At 52.0% G+C, this 25,941-nt stretch overlaps 1 protein-coding gene across 1 annotated transcript; it reads left to right on the top strand.

Annotated features, from left to right (window-relative positions):
• The first annotated feature begins 5,794 nt into the window (after positions 1–5,794).
• LOC116839063 (IgGFc-binding protein-like) lies at positions 5,795–22,286 on the top strand. Its single transcript, XM_032804717.1, has 14 exons — positions 5,795–5,807; positions 5,968–7,403; positions 7,551–9,172; positions 9,299–9,710; positions 9,789–10,382; positions 11,666–12,242; positions 12,995–13,584; positions 15,384–15,951; positions 16,332–16,933; positions 17,506–18,079; positions 20,056–20,255; positions 20,740–21,120; positions 21,626–21,914; positions 22,276–22,286. Exons 1-14 carry the CDS (start codon positions 5,795–5,797, stop codon positions 22,284–22,286), a joined length of 7,869 nt encoding a protein of 2,622 aa, XP_032660608.1.
• The last annotated feature ends 3,655 nt before the right edge of the window (positions 22,287–25,941 follow it).

Genomic DNA, 25,941 nt, shown 5'->3' with positions numbered 1-25,941 from the left:
TCCCCCAGCACCGCCACGCTCAACCCAATCACCAAAATGAGACCAAAGTTACGCCTCACAGGAGACAGGACTATGATGTGCCACAGGCAGAGAATAGGAGGAACCAAGATCCACTAGTGCCCAGGACCCCTGCAATAGCAGGGCAATGATTGAGAAATATGCAGATAACCTGGCAGTGACCTGCCCCCCACGCTGTAGAGGAAGGTAAAAAATCCCCCAAGAGCCCTGCTAATCTGAGTTGTGGGAGGGGAATGCCTTCTTGAGCCCACCTATGGTGATCAGCCAGACCCTGAGCATGTGGGTGAGAACCAGCCAGCCAAGCACCCAAGGAGAGAAATCTGGGTGCTGCTGCAGAGCCCTGGCCCACATGGCATGGTGTCCCCTCGTGGCTGTCCCCAGTGCTTCAGAGGCAGGAGAAAAATCATAACCCAGAATAGAGATGGGGGTGGATCCCTTCCTGATCCCTGTAGGTGACTGTCTGAAACCCTGAAGCATGAGAGTCTAGTAACATCAGACATAAACCAGAAGGGACCTCCAATGCTGCCGAACCCTGCCCCCCATCATGACAAGAAGCCCCGTCATGCAGTCCCACTCATAAATTTGTCAAAATCTCTCTAAAACAAATTAAATGATGCCTGCTCTAGGCAGAGGAAATGTGTGAGGGGCACGCCAAGTCACATGCCTCCCCCACAGTTTTCTGCCTTCCATTTAGCACAGTGGTTTTCAAACTGAGGGATCTGCCCCAAAAACGTCACCTCCTGCCAGGAGCTGGCAGATCAGAAGCTGGTGGGAGCCACCCAGCCCACTTGGGCCCGTGGCCTCCGCATTGTAGGAAATGAGATGCTGACTGGCTGCCTGGCACCCCTCCCTGCCTAGCCCTGCTCCCTGAGCCGCCTCTGCATGGCCGTGCGCTTCTCAGACAGGGCAGGCAGCACAGCTCTTGCCTCTCCCCCCAAGGAGCCCCATGCCGGACCCCTGGAGCTGGCCCTTGCCTATGGAGCCTGTCTGCATGAGATGCTCCCAAGGTGCTCGCTCACCACTGTCCTGGCGCTCCTGGCTCTGCTGCTGCTCCTCAGCCCAGAGGCAACGTGTGGGGTGGTTATGTGCCGCACCACCATCAAGAGTTACACATCATTTCTGGCCATAGGATAGCTCCCTGACTCCCTCAGCTGTGGGCAATGCAAGAACCCTCTTCTCAGCCTACGCAGGCCCCACTGCCTCTCTTCAATCAGCAACAGGACACACCAACCCCCAAGTCTGCCGAGCGTCCCCCTGCTCCCCCAGGTGCTCCCTGAGCCGCTGCTCCCAAAGGACCAGAAGACCCCACGTTACGCCTCCCATCACTGCCCCGCGGAACACACAGCACTTACATGTGAAACAGACACAAAGCAAAGGGATATCAACTGGCCATCAGAAAGTTTAGGCTTGAAATTAGGCAAAGGTTTGAAGTGAAGTTCTGGAGCAGCCTCCCATGGGGAACAGTGGGGGCAAAAAACGTAATTGGCTTCCAGACTGAGCTTGATAAGTTTATGGAGGGGATGTTGTGATGAGACTGCCCACAATGGCATGTAGCTGATCTGTGAGTGGTAGCAGCAAAATCTCCAACAGCCAGTGATGGGACACTGGATGGGGAGGGTTCTGAGTTAGAACAGAGAATTCTTTCCCAGGTGTCTGGCTGGTGGGTCTCACCCACATGATCAGGGTCTAACTGATCACCAGACTTGGGGTCAGGAAGGAATTTTCTTTGGCAGAGACTCTGAGGGGTTTTCGCCTTCCTCTGCAGCATGAGGCATGGATCACTTGCTGGTTTGAACTAGAGTAAATGGTGGATTCTCTGTCACTTGAAGTCTTTAAACATGATTTGAGGACATCAGTAACTCAGCCAGAAGTTAGGAGTCAGTTACAGGAGTGGGTGGATGAGGTTCTGTCAGCTGCAGCGTGCAGGAGGTCAGATCATGAACACGATAGTCCCTTCTGACCTTAAAATCTGTGAGGCATGGTGGGTAATGTAGCACCTTTCACAGAACCAACTTCTGTTGGTGGACGAGACACTCTTTTGAGCTTCACAGAGTTCATCTTCAGCTCTGGGAAGCTCAAAATCTTGTATTTGCAACCACCAAAAGTTGGTGCAATCAAAGATAGTACTTCATCCAGCTTATCTCTTTCATATCCTGGGACCAATGCGGCAAACAGCACATAGATATGTTTACAGTGGAAACAAGTTTATTTAACAAAGCACTGAAATTCAAATGACAGCAAGTAGAAATATTGGAAACAGATGGTTACATATAAAATAAAAACCTAACACACATTTCAGACTTGCGTAACTAGACTTACTTACCCTGGAGGATAATCAGCTGAACCCTGGCTCCCAGCGCGATGCTGTGGCCAAAAGTGCTAATGCAATCCTGGGATGCATAAGTAGAGGAATCCTGAGTAGGAGCAGAGAGGTTATTGTACTTCTGTATTTGTCTGTAGTGTGATTGATGCTGGAATCCTGTGTCCAGTCCTGGAGCCCACTTTGCAAGAAGGAGATTGATAAACTGGAGAGTGTTCAGAGAAGAGCCACGAGAATGATTAAAGGATTAGTAAACGTGCATTATAGTGATAGACTCAAAGAGCTCAATCCATTTCACTTAACACACAGAAGGTTAAGGGGTGATCTGATTGCCATCTATAAGTACCTACATGGGAAACAAATATTTAATAATGGGCTCTTCAATCTAGCAGAGAAAGGTCTGACACGATCCAGTGGTTGGAAGCTGAAGCTAAATAGATTCAGACTGGAAAGAAGGGTAAATTCTTAACAGTGAGAATAATTAACTATGGGAACAGCTTACCAAGGGGCATGGCAGATTCTCCATCGGTGACAATTTTTAACTCAAGATTGGATGTTTTTCTAACAGATCTACTTTAGGTATTATTTGGAGGTGACTCTCTGGTGTGTGTGACACAGGAGTTCAGATTAGACGGTCTCAGTTGTCCCATCTGGCCTTGGAATCTATGAATCTATGAACTAGTTACTGTTGTGTCTCAAAGGGCAAAGCTTACCCAAAATCCTGCCAGCATCTTAAAGACACACTTGGCTGTGATTTTCCTTTCCCAAGACAGGACATGCTGTTAGTTTGCCTCTCCAGTGGAAAAGATCCAGGGTGTATCAGGGTCATAGCCCCCAAAACCATTGTCTTTACTTGTGACTTTCCTGTGTGCCTCTTTCCTGTCGATTCCACAATCTTTTGATTAGCACTCAGCTGGGTCTATAGACAGTGGACAAGCCCCGATGCAATAATGACCGGCCAGAGGGAAAAAAGCATCTCTCCCTCCTACCTGACAGAAGCATGTTTATCACCCTCTTGGTGTTACCCAAGGTTTTCTGAACCCAAAACTATGGTAATCTTTGTTTCCCAGGCAGTTTCAGGACATAAATCACAACTCCTCCATCTGATAAATGATTGGTACACACAAGAGTGCTTTCACCCCCAAATCCTTGTTTTTATTGGGTCTAAAGCACACATCAAAAATAACATTACTCTAGAGCACCCCAGCTATAGTTACCCCAAATCTGAGGAGGGGTGGAGTGGTCAGCAGCAGGTTTCCAGTGGCCAGCCTTCCTCCTAGCCGCTGGGGAGTTGGATGCCAGTCTCCTAGCTTGCTGAAATCTCTCTCCAAACTTCTCCCAAGTACACACTCTAATCTTTGTATAGGATGTTCAAAGCCAAGCACATAACTTATAATAACCCTTAATAGGTTTACAATTTCCCTAGCAACACCAAAAGTAACTAATAATTCTACTTATCAGTAAAACAACTCCCAAACAAAAGCACTCATAGTCAGAGACACCCAGATTCAAGATCAGCTATCCACATTCCTTTCCTTTCCTGTGAATCTGTTACTTTATCTTTCCTTGTTAGCAATACTGAATTTGTGCAGCTGTTTTGTCTGCTCTACTTAGACAAAGACCAAATTATTCCTGTCTCCATGGTGTTCTCACTTCCAGGTAATGGTGGCTCAATACACAACTGAATTATGTCAAGTTCAATTCTTTCATAACATGGGGCCCTGCCGTATTTCGCAGGCTTTCAGAACATTTTCGGCACGGATATGTAATTCCTTAAACATGATCCATACGTAGGTTTCGCAACAACTAAGAAAACCAGTGGTTTTGGGGATCTTGGTAGAGACCTCACATGCCACCTTTTGGTAAACTCAATATGCATACCTCTGACTGTGAAACTCTAGGACCCCCCACCAGCTGGAATCAAGAAATTTCTGGATCACAGCCCCCACAATTCCTAGTGGAAGTTCTGTTCCACAGCCTCTCTCCTTTAGTGATTAAAATTTCCAACCATGGCCAGTTTCTCCACACTGGTTCTTGTGCCAATGTTCTCCTTCAGTTTCATAGATCTCCCCACCTCATCCCCAGACATTAAGCCCCTTGATGTATTACATATTGGAGTTAAGGCTGCATTTTAGTCATGGGTATTTTTAGTAAAAATCATGGACAGGTCAAGGGCAGTAAACAAACATTCACACCCCATGACCTGTCCATGACTTTTACTATATACCTCTAAATAAAATTTGGGACAGGGGTCTCGGGTGCTGGGCAGGGGTGGCCCAGGACCCCCACTGGTGCTGGTCGGGGATGGGCAGTGGCACACGACCCAGGACCCGCACAGGTGCTGGGGGGAGAGGGGGCTCAGGGCTGGGGCAGGGTGTTGGGGTGGGGACAACGCTTACCTGAGGGGGAGAACTTCCTGGCTCCCACTGATGACCCTGTTGCTCCTCAAGGGAGGGGAAGCCAGGGGGGCTCCGCATGCTCCCACCATAAACGCCAGTTCTGCAGTTCCCATTGACTGGGAAGCGCAGCCAATGGGAGCTGCGGGGGCAGCACTTGCGGGCGTGGGCAGTGCGCAGAGCCCTTTGGCTCCTCCGCCTAGGAGCTACAGGGACATGCCGGTGGGAGCCGGGGAGCTTCTTGCACCCCAATAAACCTGCCCCAGCCCTGAGCCCCCTCCCACACCCAAACTGCTGTTGCTGCTGACCCAGAGGTTGCCCGGCTTAGGCAGCCCCTTAGCCAGACACACTGGCTGCAGAAGTCATAGAGGTCATGGAAAGTCACGAAATCCATGACTTGCGTGCATGGGCAGTGGTGTACCAGTGGCTTGGGGAGGCTAGCCCCCAGCCTGGCCCACCCTTTCCCACCTGAGGCCCCGTCCCTCCCTTCTCCTTCTCCCCAAGCCCAGACACACCCTCTGCAGCCCCAAGCCCTGGATCACTAGACAGGCAGGTGGTCCCCAGGCCTGGAACACTGAGCGAACATGCACCTCCCCCAGCCCCAAAGCACTGGGCCGGCAGCCCACCCCCACCCCCAGCCTCAGAGCACCAGACACTGCATAGCCCCCAGCCACAGACCACTGGGCAGGCGGGTGGCATGTGGCCCCCCCAACCCCTCTCCCAGCCCTGGAGCACTGGGTGGCACAGGCCCTGTGCCAGGGGCCCTCCCAACACTGGACATCCTCAGCTACTCCAAGTCCCAGCCGCCCAAGCCCCAGCCCCAGCAGGCTTCCCTTCCTGGAAGAGGAGCAGCCTGCCTGGGCTGAGGCCAACAAACAGGAAGAAGGGACCTCCGCACAGAACATGGGCAAGGCAACGTGGGGGTGTTTGGGGAGGCACAGCCTTCCCCTGCGTATTAGATGTATCACTCATGCTCCCATGACCTCCATGACAGACACACAGGCTTAATTAGAATCAACTAATGGAGACAGATGCAGGCTGACTATGTGCAATGCCATAGATGGCTGACCTAGGTAGGTACTTGTGCCATCCTGTCTCACACTGCTGTTTGCAGAAACCAACATCGTTTCCAGCTCTCGCTAGCTACCACTCAAGTGGCAGGTCTTGCTCTGAGCAAGAGTGATTCTTCCACGGTGGCCTTTTCAATTAATTGTGTGTATTTTTCTTCCTCAGCTGTGAGTCCCGAGCATCCCAAGCACCCAGATCCCTGCAGTGGGGTGCAGTGCCGAAGGGGGTACCAGTGCATTGACAAGAATGGAGAGCCAGATTGCATCCCTGACTTTCGAACCTGCAACTCAGTGTACTGCAAAGAAGGGACTACTTGCAATATTGTACACGGCTGGCCCAGGTGCGTCCCCAACCTGCTGTCCTGCCATCACATCAAATGCAAACAGGGGACTGTGTGCAAACTTCAGAATGGCTGGCCCAGCTGTGTCCCTGTGCCCTCCTGCCAGAACACCCACTGCAAGGATGGGACCTTTTGCCAGATGACAGACAGTGGGCCCAAATGCATCCCCGTACCATCCTGCCAGAACACGCATTGCAAGGAGGGGACAGTGTGCAATATCATAGATGGGTGGCCTAAATGTGTTCCTGTGCCATCCTGCCAGAACACCCAATGCAAAAAAGGGACCATGTGCCAGGTTGTAGATGGCTGGCCCAAGTGTGTCCCTGTGCTATCCTGCCAGAACACCCACTGCAAAAAGGGCACTGTGTGCAAAGATATAGATGGCTGGCCTAAATGTGTTCCAGTACCATCCTGCCAGAACACCCAATGCAAAAAGGGAACCATGTGCCAGGTCGTAGACGGCTGGCCAAAGTGTGTCCCTGTGCCATCCTGTCAGAACACCCACTGCAAGGAGGGGACCATGTGCCAGGTCATAGACGGCTGGCCCAAGTGCATCCCTGTGCCATCCTGCCAGAACACCCACTGCAAAAAGGGCACAGTGTGCAAAGATACAGACGGCTGGCCCAAGTGTGTCCCTGTGCCAACCTGTCAGAACACCCACTGCAAAAAGGGCACAGTGTGCAAAGATATAGATGGCTGGCCCAAGTGCATCCCTGTGCCATCCTGCCAGAACACCCACTGCAAAAAGGGCACAGTGTGCAAAGATATAGATGGCTGGCCCAAGTGCATCCCTGTGCCAACCTGCCAGAACACCCACTGCAAAAAGGGCACAGTGTGCAAAGATATAGACGGCTGGCCCAAGTGCATCCCCGTGCCATCCTGCCAGAACACCCACTGCAAAAAGGGCACAGTGTGCCACATGATATATGGCTGGCCCAAGTGCATCCCTGTGCCATCCTGCCATGACACACTCTGCAAAGAGGGCACCGTGTGCCAGGTCATGGATGGCTGGCCCAAGTGTGTCCCTGTGCCATCCTGCCATAATACTCATTGCAAAAAGGGTACCATGTGCCAAATCATAGATGGATGGCCCAAATGCATCCCCGTACCATCCTGTCAGAACACCCACTGCAAAAAGGGGACCGTGTGCCAGGTTGTAGACGGCTGGCCCAAGTGCATCCCTGTGCCATCCTGCCAGAACACCCATTGCAAAAAGGGCACAGTGTGCAAAGATATAGATGGCTGGCCCAAGTGCATCCCTGTGCCGACCTGCCAGAACACCCACTGCAAAAAGGGGACATTTTGCACCATAGTAGATGGTTCACCTATGTGTGTCCCCATGCCATCCTGCCAGAACACCCAATGCAAAAAGGGCACAGTGTGCAAAGATATAGACGGCTGGCCCAAGTGCATCTCCGTGCCATCCTGCCAGAACACTCACTGCAAAAAGGGCACAGTGTGCAAAGATATAGATGGCTGGCCCAAGTGTGTCCCTGTGCCATCCTGCCAGAACACCCAATGCAAAAAGGGCACTGCGTGCCAGATCATAGAAGGCTGGCCCAAGTGTGTCCCTGTGCCATCCTGCCAGAACACCCAATGCAAAAAGGGCACTGTGTGCCAGATCATAGACGGCTGGCCCAAGTGCATCCCTGTGCCGTCCTGCCAGAACACCCACTGCAAAAAGGGCACTGTTTGCAAAGACATAGACGGCTGGCCCAAGTGTGTCCCTGTGCCATCCTGCCAGAACACCCAATGCAAAAAGGGGACTGTGTGCAAAGATATAGATGGCTGGCCCAAGTGTGTCCCTGTGCCATCCTGCCAGAACACCCAATGCAAAAAGGGGACATTTTGCATCATAGTAGATGGCTTGCCTAGGTGTGTCCCTGTGCCATCCTGCCAGAACACCCAGTGCAAAAAGGGCACTGTATGCCAGATTATAGATGGCTGGCCCAAGTGTATCCCTGTACCATCCTGCCAGAACACCCACTGCAAAAAGGGCACTGTGTGCCAGATCATAGACGGCTGGCCCAAGTGTATCCCTGTGCCATCCTGCCAGAACACCCACTGCAAAAAGGGGACTTTTTGCAGCATAGTAGATGGCTGGCCCAACTGTGTCCCTGTGCCGTCTTGCCAGAACATCCAGTGCAAAAAGGGAACCAGGTGCCAGATCACAGATGGCTGGCCCAAGTGTATCCCTGTGCCATCCTGCCAAAACACTCATTGCAAAAAGGGGACTTTTTGCACCGTAGTAGATGGCTCACCTAGGTGTGTCCCTGTGCCATCCTGCCAGAACACACAGTGCAAAAAGGGCACAGTGTGCAAAGATACAGATGGCTGGCCCAAGTGTATCCCTGTGCCATCCTGCCAGAACACCCACTGCGAAAAGGGGACTTTTTGCAGCGTAGTAGATGGCTCGCCTCGGTGTGTCACTATGCCATCCTGCCAGAACACACAGTGCAAAAAGGGCACTGTGTGCAAGGTTGAAGATGGTTGGCCAAAATGTGTCTCTGTACCATCCTGCCAGAATACCCACTGCAAAGAGGGGACCCTCTGCCAGGAGGAAGATGGCTGGCCCAAGTGTGTCCCTGTGCCATCCTGCCAGAACACCCACTGCAAAGAGGGGACTGTGTGCAAGCTTGACGATGGTTGGCCTAAGTGTGTTCACATCCCACCATCCTGCAAAGAAATCCAGTGCAAAGAAGGAACAGCATGCAAGATGGTAAACGGCTGGCCCAACTGCCTCCCTGTGCCATCTTGTCAGAACACCCATTGCAAAGAGGGCATGGTGTGTGAGATGCTTCAGGGCTGGCCCATGTGTGTCTCCTCCCCGCCTTTATCATGTGCTGCCTTTTTGTGCCAAGAAGGGACCATGTGCGAGATGGGGAAAGATGGCCCCAAGTGTGTTCCCGTGCCACCATCCTGCCTGAATTTCCAGTGCCCACCAGGGACTGTGTGCGAGATCGTTCACGGCTGGCCCAATTGTGTCCCAGTGCCATCCTGCCATCACTTCAAGTGCAAAGAAGGCACTGTGTGCAAACTGGTGAATGGCCAACCAGAGTGTGTGCACACCCCACCAGCCTGTGACGGAGTACATTGCAAGGAAGGAACTGTGTGTAAGGCCATAGATGGCTGGCCCAAGTGCATGCGATTTTTCAGAGCTGCCCCATTGTCTCCGCCATCTTGTGCTAAAACTGCCTGCAAACCGGGCACCGTGTGCCAGATGGTGAATGGCTGGCCCAAGTGCATGCCAAAGAAACCCTCCTGTGATGGCATCCAATGCAAACCAGATACCGTGTGCCGGATGCTGGACGGTTGGCCCAAGTGCGTGCAAAAGAAACCCTCCTGTGAGAACATCCGTTGCAAACCAGATACTTTATGTCAGATGGTGGACGGTTGGCCCCAGTGCGTGCCAAGGAAACCCTCCTGTGATGGCATCCATTGCAAACTGGGTACTGTGTGCCGGATGGTGGGCAACTGGCCCAAGTGCGTGCCAAAGAAACCCTCCTGTGACAGTGTGCATTGCAAACCAGGCACCGTGTGCCAGATGGTGGACACCTGGCCTCTGTGTGTGCCAAAGAAGCTCTCCTGCGACAGCATCCGTTGCAAACCAGGTACTGTGTGCCATATTGTGAATGGCTGGCCCCAGTGTGTGCCAAAGAAACCCTCCTGTGAAACCATCCTCTGCAAACCGGATACCTTGTGTCAGATGGTGGATGGTTGGCCACAGTGTGTGCCAAGGAAACCCTCCTGTGCCAGCATCCGTTGCAAACCAGGAACAGTGTGCCAGATGGTGAATGGATGGCCCAAGTGCATGCCAAAAAAACCCTCCTGTGATGGTATGTATTGCAAACCGGGCACCTTGTGCCAGGTGGTGAATGGCTGGCCCAAGTGCGTGCCAACCCACAAATCCTGTGACACTGTCCAGTGCAGCAAAGGGATGGTGTGCGAGGTGGCAGGTGGTTGGCCCCAGTGCGTTCCGGCATCACGCTCCCAGCCCGTCTGCTGGGCCTCAGGCCACCCCCACTACCACACCTTCGACGGGCACAGCTACGACTTCCACGGCACCTGCAGCTACACTGTGGTCAAGACCTGCAGACATAAGCCCAAGATCCCTGCCTTCCACATCATCGCCAAGAGCCAGAAGCGCGACAACACACGGGTCTCCTTCGTCAGCCAGGTCACCGTCAAGACCTACCACTACAACATTACCATGGTCAAATACGAGTACGGGCTCGCCAGGGTAAGGAACTCAGCACCACCCACAGCCATGCCATTGGGGTCAATCGGGCTAAGTCACCTCTCACTCACCCGGTGTAAATCCGGAGTGACTCCACTGGAGCTAATGGAGTTACACCTTTGTGTGCAAGTGGAGAATCAGGTTCCACTGACTATAACAAAGTGGATCAGATGCGTCCAGTGGCCACCCTTTTTTGCCGGGTGCTGCCCAGACAGAGCAAGACACAATCCCTGCCCCTGATGTGTGAGGTGCTTTCCAGACACACAGCAAGAGACAGACCCTGCCCCAGCTGAGATCAGGGCCCCTTTGTGCCGGGGGCTGCCCAGACTTACAGCATGAGACAGGCCCTGTCTCAGCTGAGATCAGGACCCCATTGTGCCGAGCGCTGCCCAGACTCACAGCATGAGATAGGCCCTACCTCAGCTGAGCTCAGGGCCCCATTGTGCCGGGTGCTGCCCAGACTCACAGCACAAGACAGGTCCTGCCTCAGCTGAGATCAGGGCCCCATTGTGCCGAGCGCTGCCCAGACTTACAGCGTGAGACAGACCCTGTCTCAGCTGAGCTCAGGGCCCCGTTGTGCCGGGCGCTGCCCAGACTCACAGCACAAGACAGGCCCTGCCTCAGCTGAGCTCAGGGCCCCGTTGTGCCGGGCGCTGCCCAGACTCACAGCACAAGACAGGCCCTGCCTCAGCTGAGCTCAGGGCCCCGTTGTGCTGGGCGTTGCCCAGACTCACAGCACAAGATGCTCCCTGCCCCCAAGACCTCACAAACTGAACAGGAATAGGAGGAAGTTGCAGCACTAGCCTACAGGGTAGGAGATCTTGGTTTAGAATTCCCTGCTGTGCCACAGATCCTCTGTTTGATCCCTGTATTCTTTGGATAATGGCCCTGCTCTCCCTCCCAGGGGCTGCGAAGTTAATTCCATTAATGCTTGTAAGGGGCCTAGATGCTCCAGTGGAGGAGGTCGTGGCACTGCACTGGGAGATTATGGCTGAGTTCTGCCGGGTAGGCTGCCTGGTTCCAAGGGAAATTGGCATCCAGATGCCTTATAAAGGGTGGTGGGAAAAAATCCCACCCTAGTCCAAGGGACAGAACCAGGAATTAACACTGCTGAGGCCTAGCCAGCTCCCAAACCAATGCTGAGGGAGAGCCCAAGTGGCACAGGTGGGACTTGAACTCAGGTTTCCAAATACCCCAGCCAAGGCCTTAGCTGCAAGGCTGCTCTTCCCCTCAGCCTGGTGTTTGGCATTTAGCCTGATGGAGGCTGTTCCCTTAACCCTCCACAGGTGAACGGCCAGCGGACCCGCCTGCCCGTCTCCCTGCACGATGGGAAACTCTGGCTCCACCAACGGGGAGGCCAGCTGGTTGTGGAGGCCGAGTTCGGCCTGAAGGTCTACTACGACTGGAACTACTACCTGGTGGTCAAGGTCACCAAGGCCTTCCTGGGCCAGCTGTGTGGCCTGTGTGGCAATTACAATGGCGACCCCAGTGATGACTTCCTCACCCCCTCGGGGCACCCCGCTGCCAATGCCGTGGAGTTTGGCAAGAGCTGGAAGGTGGAGGATGGTGACAGACAATGCCGGCATGGCTGCAAGGGAAAGTGCTGGGGCTGCTCGCCGGAGTTGGTGAGGCGCTACCGTGGAGAGGCCTACTGTGGTCTGATCACCAAGACAGCCCAAAATGGCCCCTTCCGGCATTGCCATGCCCTGATCAACCCCAAAGCCTTCCTTGATGACTGCGTGGCCGACCTCTGCACCTACGATGGCTACAAGCAGATCCTGTGCCGGGCGCTCAAGACTTACGTGGACGCCTGCCAGCGGGAGGGCGCCGTGGTGAAAGACTGGAGGAAGCAGGCTGGCTGCCGTGAGTAATAAGAGGAGATGGGACCATGGGCAGCCATATCATTGAGTGCAGGGAGCATGGGGAAGGGCTGAGGACATGGGTGTTCTGTCCAATGGGTGCATTTTGTTGGGTTTCCAGCAGCATGGGGCTCTGGGTCCCAATATGATGGAAAGTGGTGTAAATGTCTGGATGGAAGGGTAGGTATAGGTCCTGCAGAAGGGTGGATAGTCAGAGTAGATGCATATATGGACAGACACATCTATTAGATTGATGGGTGGATACCATGGATGGATGGAGAGGTGAACACATAGATAGAACAAATGGAAGACACCTGGATAGACTGAGGGATGGATGATAGATACCGCAAATGGATGGAGAGATATGGAAGATGGGTGGATAGATATTGCAGAAGGGCAGTTAGATGTATGCTGTGGATGGAGATGAACTGTAACTGATTGGATGGATGAATATACTGTCTGCAGTGTGCATGTGTAATAACTACCACCTCTCGCAGGATGTGTTGCATCTGGTCTCTCTGTGTGTGTATGCCCACACCCACTTCTGGATGGAATCAGATTTGAACAGCTGTGTGTCATACCTCCCATACTGCTGTCAACAGAGTGTGATTCCCCTTTAGCTCAGGAAGCCCAGGCTTGTGTCTGCACAGCAGGAGGAGACCCTGTGGCTCCTGTGTAATGCAGCAGAGACTCCAGTGGCCATGGCTTTGTTAGGGAGAAGTAACCACTGACGCTGGTGTCCTTTCCCATTGACAGCTCTGCCCTGCCCAGAAAACAGCCAGTACCAGCTCTGTGGCTCCGCCTGCCCTTCCACATGTAACAACTTTGCATCCCTGGACAAGTGCCGCTTGCCCTGCATGGAGACCTGCCAGTGCAAGCAGGGCTACATGCTGGACGGGGGTCAGTGCATCCCCAAAGGGCGCTGTGGCTGCATCCACAAGGGGCGTCTCTACGCCCCCGGAGAGCACTTCTGGGGGGATAAGAAGTGCCAGCAGAAGTGCCAGTGCAACCTGCACAGCAGGAAGGTCACCTGCCAGCTCTCCCGGTGCCAGGAGGGTGAGGAGTGCCGGGTGACCAACGGCATCCGGAGCTGCTACCCCACCCGCTACGGAACCTGCTCTGCCCTGGGGGAGTCACACTACATCACCTTCGACGGGCTCCACTACGACTTCCGTGGCACTTGTGTCTACCTCCTGGCTGGCTTGTGCCACAAGAACTCCAGCCTGGTGAAGTTTCAGGTCCTGGTGCAGTACCAGAGAAAGGGCAGCCAGAGTGGCTCTGGCACCAAGGTGGTAGAGATCCAGGTCTACGGAGTGAAGCTTGTCATTATCCACGGAAAAGTCCGGGTAAGTGTGCAGTCACTGCAGGCTAAGTGTGCAGTTGTTGCAAGGTAACGATGCAGTCGCTGCAGGGTAAGTCACCAGCAGGGCCGGCTCCAGGCACCAGCTTATCAAGCAGGTGCTTGGGGCGACAACTCCGGAGCAGGGCGGCACTTTCAGGTGTTTGGCGGCAATTCAGCGGAGGGTCCCTCACTCCCGCTTGGAGCAAAGGACCTCCTGCTGAATTGCCACTGATCGCGATCGCGACTTCTTTTTTTTTTGGCTGCTTGGGGCGTCAAACCCATGGGTCTGGCCCTGGTCACTAGTCACTGCAGGGCAAGTGTGCAGTCACTGCATGCAGCTACACAGATGCAGGTGCCTTCTTTTGACATCAAGGAGTACTACCCAGTAAAGAGTGAGTAAATACAGAATAAAGAATGAGTAAAGAGAAACTACTGAGTAAGGAATGAATAAGGAGTTATTAGCGAGTAGCTAATAAGTACTGAATAAATAGTGGGTAAGGAATATGTAATGAGTAGCTACTAAACAAGGAACTAGTGCTGAGTAAGGAGTGAGGAAGTGAATAAATACTGGCTAAGGATCAAGAAATTAACTTACTACTGAGCAACTAGTAGGGAATGAGTAAGTCATGAATAATGAATGAGTAAATAGCAAGTAAATACTGAGAAAGAATGAGTAAGTACTGAGTAAGCAGAAAGGAAGTCGTAACTACGGAGTAAGAGGTGAGTAAGTACAAAGTAGGCATAAACACTGATGAAGGCATAACTTCTTAGTAAGTAGTGAATACTGAGTAAGGAATGCATAAGGCACAAATACTGAGTAAGGAGCAAGGAAGTTATAACTTCTTAGTAGGTAATGAGTAACTACCGTGTAAGGAGAGAGTAATCAACAAACAGCTCAGTAAAGTAATTTTCTAACAGCGCCTTGTTCAACAGAATTATTTTAATATTGTTGATTTTGAAACAATCTTGTGTTGTTAAGATAAGGAAGTGTTGTTTACTACGTCTCATAACACAAGAACTATGGGTCACCAAATGAAATTAATAGGCAACAGGTTTAAAACAAATAAAAGGAAGTATTTCTTCACACAACACACAGTCAGTCTGTGGAACTCCTTGCCAGAGGATGTTGTGAAGACCAAGATCATAACAGGGTTCAAAAAAGAACTAGATCAATTCATGGAGGAAAGGTCCATCAACTGCTATTAGCCAGGATGGGCAGGGATGGTGTCCCTAGCCTGTTTGCCAGGAGCTGGGAATGAGCGATAGGGCATGGATCACTTGATGATTACCTGTTCTGTTCATTCCCTCTGGGGTACCTGGCACTGGCCACTGTCAGAAGACAGGATTCTGGGCTAGATTGGACCTCTGGTCTGACCCAGTAGGGCCGTTCTTATGTCCTTGTTTGAATATGAATTGTTAATTTTGTGAGCATTCATGGCCTGCCATACAATTTCCATACCCAGATGTGGCCCTCAGGCCAAAAAGTTTGCCCACCCCTTAGTTACTAAGGGGTAAGGAATAAGTAGGTAGTGTGTAGGGAATGAATAACTCCTGAGTAAGGAATGAATCATGAGTAATTAATAAAAACTACTGACTAAATACTAAGGACTCTGGATTAGGCTCTGAGAGTCAAAGATGTACAAGATGTTCCAGTCTCAGTCCTGTCCCCACTGAGCGGGATCTGTATTCACCTAGACATTGATGGGTGTTTTCTCTTGGGCTAAAGACATTTCCATGGCCAGAGATCAGTTTTAATCCTGCAGTATTCTCTCTCCCCTCATATCCCACTGCTGCCCTCCACAGCTGAACGGCCTGCAGATCAACCTCCCCTACAATATCGACTATGACAAGATCTCGGCCTATCACCGGGGCTGGGACATAGTAGTGAAGACAGCCTTTGGCCTAACCGTGACCTTTGATGGCCAGAACCACATCCGGGTGAAGGTGCCAGTCACCTATGGCCGCACAGTGTGTGGCCTGTGTGGCAATTTTGATGGGGAAGATGACAATGACATGACCATGAGCAACCTGCTGCCGGCACCCACCCCATCGGACTTTGGGAGGAGCTGGAAGGCCCGAGACATCCCAGGCTGCATGGAGATGGAGAAAGAAGACTGCATGGACATAGCAAGGGTGGAGAAGCAGCACAGGAAGGGCAAGAAAGAGTGCGGGCTCCTCCTGAACAGAGATGGCCCATTCAAGAAGTGCCACAACAAGGTGAACCCAGAGGGGTACTTCAAAGACTGCATCTTCGACCGCTGCTCCCACAAGGACAACCAGAGTGTAGTCTGCCACATCCTCGCCTGCTATGCTGCAGCCTGCCAAGCAGCTGGTGCCAAGATCTATGAGTGGAGGACCAATAAATTCTGCCGTGAGTGTGCCCACTGCATGATGTGTCATCTCTTCCCCCACCCCCGGGACTCGAGCTTTTAGATCCAAGGGTCTCAGGTTTGATTCCCACTGGGCACTCTGTATAAATACATTCCCACGGACAAGCCAGCTGGTGACACTTTCACAGTCCCAGCCGTCCAGGGATGGGGTAGGATCCAAGGGGCAGGTCCTCTCCCCAGTCTCTGGTTGGGTGGGAGAGGGGCAGGGACATGTGGGAGGAGGGGATGGGTTGTTGGGGGATGGAAAAGAGGGGAAGGGGGTTTGGGAGCATAGAGGGGATGGGGAGAGGATCACGGGAATAGGGGTCAGGGTCAGCACTAGGAAACTGGGACATCCGCATCTTTCTGATATTCTTCTCAGGGCCACCCTGCCCCCAGAACAGCCACTACAAGATGTGCTCCAGCAGCTGTCCGGCCACCTGCCGCAGTCTCTACGTCCCAACCCGCTGTCCCAGCAAGTGCCGGGAGGGCTGCGTGTGCAACGAAGGCTTTGTGCTGAGCGGTGATCAGTGCGTCCCCCTCTCCCAGTGCGGCTGTGTCCACCGGGGCTTCTACTACAAGCCGGGCGAGACCTTCTACCCCAATGGCTTCTGCAAGCAGAAGTGTTCATGCCAGGCAGGAGGGATTGTGGAATGCCACCATTTCTCCTGCAGCCCCAACGAGGAGTGCCGGGTAGTGGATGGCATCCAGAAGTGCCACCCAGTGGTGCCCAGGACTGGCACATGCCATGCTGCCGGTGACCCCCACTACCTGACCTTCGATGGCTTCCCCTTCGATTTTCAAGGCAACTGCACCTACGTCCTTGCCAAGAGCTGTGTCCGAAAGGGCTACCTGCCCTCCTTTGCAATCCATGTGAAGAATGAACGGCTGGGCAGGAGCAAGGCTGCTGTCACCAACACTGTGTCCATCATTGTCTACAGACGCACATTCACATTGGTGCGGAACAGGAATGGCGTTGTCCTGGTAAGAGCGCACACCGGGCTTTTGGGGAGCCTCTGTCTCTGATTGGCTGCCAAAGGTGGCAGGGCATGGGGGAAAGGTGGGATGGAGAAATGGAGAAGAGGGATGGAGGGATGCAGGAGGGTGATGGATGGAAGGATAAGGGGATGCAGAGAGAGAAGGGTGGAGAGATAGATACTAGACTGGTGAATAGGTGGATTAATGGGTGGATAAGGAGATGCATAAATGGATATTAGTGGATGAATGGATACAGCTCATTGGGTGGGTGGATACTGATGGATGAATGGATGGAAGGGAGCGTGTACAGATGGATGGATAAGATGAGTGGGTGAATTGGTGGCAAAATGGATGAGGTGGATGGGTAGACGGACAAGGGGGATGGGATGGAGAAGGTAGATGGCTGGACAGCCAAGGGAGGCTGGATGGACGGAAAAAGTGGATGGATGGATGGACAGGGGAATGGGAATGGGATGGATGGAAGGATATGTAAGGGTGCCTATCATAGGCAGTAGCTGCCTTATACAGTAAATGCCACAGTTCCTATTAAACCCACTCTCTCCTCTCCCCTGCCCCAGGTGGATGGCATCTCCTACTACGTTCCCTTCCAGCTGGAGAGCGGCTTGGTGCGTGTTTACTACCATGGTGCCAATGTGGTGTTGCACACAAAATTTGGCCTGCACATCTCCTTTGACCTGAACTACTATTTGGCCATCACTGTGCCCAAGAGCTACCGTAGACAGACCTGTGGCCTGTGTGGCAACTACAATGGCAAACCACATGACGATCTCCTGCGGCCCAACGGCCACCTGGCCCGAGACCTGCGGGACTTGGGTGTCTCCTGGAGGGTGAAAGTCCCCGGGGCAGTGTGTGACCACGGCTGTGCCAGCCTGGTCTGCCCTGCCTGCCAGGAGTCCCGGAAGGCAAGCTATGTCCACAATAACTACTGCGGCATCATCCGGGCACCCTATGGGCCCTTCAGCGCCTGCTACTCCACCCTCAACCCCACTGTCTTCTTCAACAACTGCGTGCACGACTTGTGTAAAGCTGGGGGGAACCGGCAGCTGATGTGCAGGTCCATCCACAGCTATGTCACTGCCTGCCAGGCCGCTGGTGTCAAAATCAAGCCCTGGAGGACCAAGAAGTTCTGCCGTAAGTGTTGCCTGTGGCTGAAACCTCCTCGATATCCCTCTGCTTGTGTCATGGACTCACAGGTCTGGCCCACTCTTGGCCCCATACGGTCTCTGGGGGAAACCCCTTTCAATGCGACACCCTTTTCGGGGGTCCACTCTCTCTCAGGGGTTAAGCCCCTCCACCTCCAATAACTGCACCTCTCTGAGCCTTAGCACGCCTGTTTCTTGCCGTGGGCCCCCACTAGCTCTGGACTCCAGGGGCCTCCACTCCCAGAGGGAATAATGCCAACCTGTTCTCTACCCCAGAACGACTCTCAGCCAGCATAAAACAGGAGGGTTTATTGAGCGTCTGAACCCAGCACAGGAAACTTTCAGAGCCTCAGGCCTGTCCTCATTCAGCACAGCACATCTAAGTCTCTCCTGCATCCAGGTAGGCTCTGCCTTCTCTCTCTTTCTCCAGTCCAGCTGGGCATCGGATATCACCAGCCCCAACAGCTCCTCCCCTGTCCTTTGTCTTCTGTCCAGGTAAATAGGTCGCTGGGTCCCTCTCTCTTCAGTTCTTTGTTCCCCTCTGGCTGGAACTGGCTGGTCAGGTCATCTGGGTCCTCTCGCCTCAGCCCTTTGTCCTCCCACTGGCCAGAACCAGCTGACTGCCAAGCTGGGGTGGGCCTCTTAGTCACCAGGTCACCGGTTGTTAGGGTTCCCCAGCTCCAGGCTGTTGTTCAGGGGTCCTGGCTGATAGACGAGGTCACCCCTGTTCCTGTGCAACAACAAACCCTCTCCCACCACTTTGTTAAACATGCAACACACAGGGAAACTGAGGCACACTCACACTATTCATGTAAAACACTACAAAAATCCCCAACTTCATCACAGCTTGTCTCTGCATCCCTCCATCCACCTCTTTCTTGGTCCATCCATTCACAGCATCCAGCTGTCTTCAGAATCTATTTCTCTCTCCTTCCTCTCCATCCCCAGCATTCATCTACAAACAATATCTATATCTCTACCCAACTGTCCATCCATCTTTCCTCAGTATCCTTCCCTCCACATTCATCCATCCATCTGTTTGAAATCTCTCTCTCAGTCCCTCCATCCCTGCTCAGGATCCATCTCTCCACAGATCCTTCCACCCAAGGTATTTATCCACCCATCCATTCACAGTAGCCATTCCACCATCTATGATATCTCTCTCCTCATCCTTTTGCAGTATACAACCAGCTAGCCACCCACAATAGCTTTCTTTTCATCTATCCACCAATTCAACCATCTATCCCTTTATCTGAAATATCTCTGTCCATCCAACCGTAGTAACTGTCCATCCATCCATACCTCCATCCATCCATCTGCAGTCTCTGACCATCCATACATCTATCCACAGTATCTGTTCATCCATCCATCCATCCATCCATCAGCAGTATCTGCATCCACGCATCTATCCATCCACAGTATCTCCATCCATACATCTGCAGAATCTGTCCATCCATCCACCCATCCCTTCCTCCATCCATCCTAGAATCTCTGTCTGTCCATCTATCCATCAATCTACAGTATCTCTGTCATTCCTTCATCAGCAGTATCTCCGTTTAGCCAGCCATCCCTCCATCCATCAGCAATATTTGTGTCCATCCATCTATGAGCAGTATCCCTGTCCATCCATTCATCCCTTCCTCCTTTCATCCATCAACAGTATCTCTGTCTATCCATTCATCCATCCATTCCTGCCTCTATCCATCTAGCAGTATCCCCATCCATCCATCTGCAATATCTCCACTGCTCCTTTGCTCCATCCATCCATCCTCAGTATCTCCATCCATCCCCTCCTCCATCCTTCCATCCGTCAGCAGCATCTGTCCATCCATCCACCCATTCATCCAAGAGTAGCAGAAAGAGGACACCCTTATAAAACCCCTTCTCCCCCCTCCTACTGTTCCATTCCCTCTCCGTCCCTCCTTTATGCACTAACCCTCTCCATTCCCCTCTCTTCCCCTCTAGCCAAGAACTGCCCAGCCAACAGCCATTACAAACTCTGTGCCAACCCCTGCTCCAGCGGCTGCAAAGGGGTGGCCAACATCACCAAGTGCCCCAAGATCTGCGCTGAAGGGTGCCAGTGCAACAAAGGCTATTTCTGGGCTGGCAACGAGTGCATCTCCATTCGGCACTGCCACTGCTTCCGCAAGGGCAGGTACTACAAGGTAAGCCCTCACCCGACAGGGCCAGCCCAGCGCGGTAGGCATCTGGAGGCAGAGAAGGACTCAAATGAGAATCCACAGCTGCCCCACACAGAGCTGGGGAACCAGGGGTTCAATACAGGACTGGATGTGTGAGGAGGGAACAGAGAGAGATAGGGGGCTGTGGGGAGATGGACGGAGGGGTGTGAATGGGGATGGATGGCTCAAAATACCCTAACGTTGGAATCCTTCAGTCTGAATCTGCTACTATGAAATCAGAAAGGATGTAACATTCCATTCTGGAGATTCCCAGAGCTGGGGTTAGAACCCAGGAGTCCTGACTCCCAGCCCCCCTGGTCTAACCCACTAGACCCCACTCCCCTCCCAGATCCTGGCTCCCAGCCCTCTCTCTCCAGCTCTAAGCACCACTCCCCTCCCACCTCCAAAGCTGGAGATAGAACCCCAGAGTCTGCTCTCTGTCCGACCATGTGTCTGTCTCTCCTGGCAGCCAGGTGAGAGGGTGCTCACACGACGGTGCCGGCAGCGGTGCAGGTGCATCCCAAGAGGAGGGGTGGTGTGCCAGTCATTCCAGTGCCCAGCGGGAGAGCTCTGCGAGCTGAGCCAAGGCCGATGGGGTTGTGTGAGACGGGACGGGAACTGCACCATCACCCGAGGTGACGTCTTCACCTCTTACGATGGGGTCTCAGGGAAGGTGCCGCTGGATGGCACCTATGAGATCTCCTCGCTCATCGACACCAGGGCCGCCAGCTGGTTCCGGGTGGTGGTAGAGTTCCAGACCTGCAAAAAGTGCCGTGCACCCAGAGTCACAGCCGTCACCGTCTACTTTCACAAGCTCACCATCCTGGTCAACCGCAATGGCAGAGTCTTGGTAAGGGGAAATGCTGGGGAGGTGCCACTGGGGGCCTGTCAGTCTGTCTGCCTATTGCCCCTACAGTGTCTGTCCATCCATCTATCCATCAATAGCATCTGTCCATCCATCTAACCATCCATCTATTGTATCTCCCATCACCATCAATCCATCCATCCATGCCATGTGCAATGTCCATCCTTCCATCCATCCATCTATGCCAGCTACAATGTCCAGCCACTCGTCCATCCATCCATAACACTTATAGCATCTGTCCATCTAACCATCCGTCTGTCTATTGTACCTGGAGTATCCATCCATTCATCCCTGGCACTTACAGTGTCCATCCATCCATCCATGCCATCTGCAATGTCTGTCCATCCACCCTTCATCCCTGGCACTTACAATGTCTGTCTCTGTACCCACCCGATGCAGACCCTCTATCCTCAGTCTGAGGTGTTTCTCTATCCCCTCTCTTTGTCTCTCTGGCATCTCTGGCAGTGACCTCTCCATTTGTATGTTCCAGGTGAATGGGCATCCTGTGAAGCTCCCGGCCAGGCCCTCCAGAGCCGTGTCAGTGAGTCGGGCAGGGAACGTGGTGACCGTGGCCCAGGGCTCGGCACTGCGGGTTCTCTTCAGCACCAGTGGGGATGTAACGGTGAGAATTGATGGGAAGCTAGCCAGGAAGGTGCAAGCCGCCTGCGGGAACTACAACGGGAACAGCGCCGACGACCTGCGCCTGCCTGATGGGACAGTCCTGGACAACATCGGCGAGGTCCTCAGCTACTGGAGATTCTCCGAGAACCCCCAGGATGGTATGTGGGGCAGAGCAGAACCAAGAGTCTGGGTCCAAAGGAGCTAAGGGGCCAGTGTTTCAGATTGGTATCCCCTGCCCCAGATCAGATCGATGGGCCCATCTAACCTGATATCCCACCTTCACCCTGCCATCCATGGGCCCATCTACCCTAATATTGTTCCCTCAACCCCCATTGCCATCCCAGATCAGATCAATGGGCCCAGTATCCCCCCACCACTGCCCCACTTCAGACCCATGGGCCCATCTACCCCTGTATTTTTGGAATAGCAGAATTTTGACTCTCAAATGAAGAGGAAGTTAAGTGGTTGCTTTATTTAACCTCCTCCCCACACACACTCTTTTTTATTTTATTTTTTTAGATTACGACTGAGATATGAATTTCTGAAGCCCTCTAAGGATTCAGGTCGCCCTCTGGAAATCCACCAGGCTCTAAGACACAACGGATCCCAGCTTAGCACAAGCACTAAATTCCCTTCCCTAGATCCCTGTGCAGAGCAGCTGACTTTGTGGATTGCTTGCAATGCAGAGATGCTGTTTAAACACTATGGCTGTGGATGTCCTCAGCTGCTGTCAATCAGCGTAGACCCAGCAATGGATTTCCACCAGCTGAAGATCTTAGTCTAGATGCAAATTAATGCCTGATTTCAAAACTCTCCGTGTTTTTTACTAATATTACCAAGCCCCTTTTTGTCTCAAAGTGTTATGCAAATTATTTATGTTGAGGTCGCTTTACCTGCCACTGAGATGCAGCCACCTCTGGGGAGGCAGCTGCCGAACAGCCGCACAGTGACACTTCACAGGGATGGTTAGCCCAGCACTGAGATGCAGCCACCTCTGGGGTGGGGCAGCTGGGAACAGCCGCACGGGGATGGCTCGCCCAGCGCTGAGATGCAGCCTCCTCTGGGGTGGGGTGCAACAGGTGTTTAACACACAGATGCACAGCAACACTTTGGGATAGTAAGTGAAGGAGAATCGTGAATTCAACTGAAAGTGCTCTAAGAATCTATGAATCAATAAACGCTTCTGGCAAAGGCTTTGGATTTGCTTCTGTGTCGTTATTTTTCTCCCACCTACATCTTAGTTAGTTAGCCATTTCTCTTTGCAGGTGGCTAAATAGACAGTCTCCTTCTAAGCCCCTGCTGCCCTACTCTCTGCAGCCTGGAGCCCCCTACTCAGCCCCCGTCCTGCTCTCTGAATAGCTAGAGAGAGAGGGAGAGAAAGAGGGAGCAGTGGATGGCGGATGGAACAAGAGGTAGATGCACCAAAGGATGGAGCAATGGATGGACCAGTGAAAAGCAGTATCACACTGACCCCTGGGCATTATAGAAAGAAATTCAGGGAAATGCATCGAATAAGGAAGGAAAGCTTGTGCCAGGAGGCAGATTCATAGGGTCACGAAGTCCAAGGCCAGAAGGGAGCATTGTGCCATCTAGTCTGACCTTCTGGATAACACAGGCCAGAGACCTGCCCCACAATAATCCCTTGAGCAGATCTGTTAGCAAAGCATCCAACCGGGAATTCAAAATGGCCAGTGATGGAGAATCCATCATGCCCCTGGGGAAATGGTGTCAACGATTCATTCCCCTCGCTGCTCAAAATTTACACCTCAGTTACAGTCTGACCTCATGAAGCTTCTTCCACTTCCAGCCGGCAGATGGTGTTAGACCTTCCTCTGCTTGATGGAAGAGCCTGTTGCTAAATATTTGCTCCCCACACTGGAGGAGTGTTCAGAGCACCAGTAGCCAGGGCACAAAGCAGACACGGGAAAAGGCATTGTACCAGGGTGATCCAGAGCACTTGTGGAATGCTTGTCCATCAGAGTTCAAGGTGGACGCTCTATAAAGAACCTGCCCCAGTGGTAGAGTCAGCTGAATTGGCCAATGTGCCAGAGAGCCATAGAAAGGCACCAGGGAGCAGGGAGCTGTTAATTCCTTGGAAAAGAGATTTGGGGTGACTGGGTCAAGAGAGGAAAGCCCAGGGAAAGTTGTCCCAAAGGAGGGCAGGATGGTAGGAGGGTGGATGGGAAATATGCAGCTATAGAAAAGAGATCAGGTTGGTCTGGCATGATCAACCTTTATAAAAAAGAGTTTCCCCCCCAGATCAGATTGGCAGAGACTCTGGGAAGCTTTTGCTTTCCTCTGCAGCACGGGGCACAGACCATTTGCTGGAGTAAATGGTGGAGTCCCTCTAACCTGAAGTCCTTAAATCAAGATTTGAGAACTTCAATCCCTCAGCCAGAGATTCCCAGGTGGATGGGTGGCATTCTGTGACCTGCGATGTGCAGGTGGAATGCAAACACAGATGGGGTGGATGGTGGGCATGTCACTGCTCCCAAGTTACACAGAAACTCTCTCCCTTCAAATACATTTACACATCTCATTGTAATCACTACATATTGCATCACATATGCTTGGCTTGGCTTGGTCACTTTGTAGGAACAAATCCCTGTGCAGCATGCTCTGGGCACATATTGTCCATGTTCGACCTACTCTTTACCTCACCTCTACATTCCTAACTTATCTTGTCCACTGTGAATTTGTTCACAGTAAATATTTCCCTGGGAGTTCTCCCTCTTATCTTAGCTAGCTCAGACATTCTGTCTTGTCACTTACTGACCTATTTACTTACCTTGGTTAGCAAAAACATTTGGTTTCCAGCCTGATGATTTATTTACCTCCCTAATCCTATCATCCAAAGACGAGGCATCGCCCCATGTGTTTAATGTCTCGTGTCAGGCCAGGCAACCTGCTGCTATGCCTCAGCCTTGTACCTCTATTCTAGGGGAAGCAGTTTAACTCTTCTATATGCAGTAGGTAACAGCACAAAGTTAGTGGTTAGGTACAGGGTCATACATACTGGTCATAAACATGGACAAGTAGTAATGGGCATAATCTGCAGCAAGGGAGATTGAGGTTAGATATCAGGAAAAACTTTCCAACTCTATGGGGAGTTCTGCTCTGGGATAGGCTTCCAAGGGGGGTTGTGGTATCCCTGTCACTGGAGGTTTTTAACAACAGGTTGGACAAACACCTTGTCGGGCTGGTCTGGGTTTACCTGGTCATGCCTCAGCGCAGGGGGCTGGACTTGAAAACTTCTCGAGGTCCCTTTCAGCTCACAATTTCTTTGATACCATACTACAGAGGTTGATGAGAGTGGAGAAACGCCACGTCTCAGTTTACCATGGTTCAGTCCAATTTAATAGAACTAAAGATAGTTCTCCCCTGCAGGGGAAAGTCTCCAATCGGCATTGAGGGCACGTTGTCCGAGATCCCTCGGTCTCGTGTAGACATGAAACAGCCTGGGGAATTCAAGTGGGCTGAAGTTGGATCATCAGACACAATGCGTGCAGGTATTTTTGGGCGTAATAACTTGACAATTGATGCTAATATTGCTTTTATGGTCACACACAACCAAAGGGAAAAGTTGGCTGCAAATCAGCAGAAAAATGAGCTCATGGTCACAGTGATGCTGTATGGAATTGTGAGACACTTTATATTATATTATTATTATCACCACCAATATTATAAAATTGCAATGAATCCTGCTAGATACGCCATGCAAGGTGTGAGTAAAGATGTTATGAACTGTCAAGTATGATAAACTTGTTTATATGTTTGTATCACCTTTGTATTATGAATTATAGACACGTAAGGTATATCTGTATTTCAAACTTATGCTATGTTTCTGGGTGACACCCCCAGGCAGACTGGTATCAGCACTGCCTGGCCTGTTTAATGACCAAGCAAGGGTCATCAACTGGAGTGACTTTCCTACCAACAAAGCTCTGAAAAAAGAATTGAATGACCCATCCAAGCTGTGGATGTGTTCCAGAGGGACTTTCAAGCCAGCAAACTCACCAGCACTGCAAAGAATCTGTAATATGGACTTTGAAGTCTCTGTATGTATGTGATTGCTTTACCATTTAACAACTCTCTTCTTCTTCTTTCTTTTTTCTTTATATTAAATCTTTAGTTTTAGGCACTAAACTGGAATGCAATGAAGGGGGCTGGGTGATTTCTTTTTTC

Source organism: Chelonoidis abingdonii, chromosome 11 (assembly GCF_003597395.2).
Source record: "Chelonoidis abingdonii isolate Lonesome George chromosome 11, CheloAbing_2.0, whole genome shotgun sequence".
NCBI lineage: Eukaryota > Metazoa > Chordata > Testudines > Testudinidae > Chelonoidis > Chelonoidis abingdonii.
Note: the sequence above shows the minus strand (reverse complement) of the source record. Positions and strands in the feature narration are given on the sequence as shown.

Coding starts and splice junctions, on each gene's coding strand:
- LOC116839063 (XM_032804717.1), top strand. Junction 9,711..9,788: donor TGGACACCTGGCCTCTGTGT/GTGCCAAAGAAG, acceptor GGCTGGCCCCAG/TGTGTGCCAAAGAAACCCTC. Junction 12,243..12,994: donor GAGGAAGCAGGCTGGCTGCC/GTGAGTAATAAG, acceptor TCCCATTGACAG/CTCTGCCCTGCCCAGAAAAC.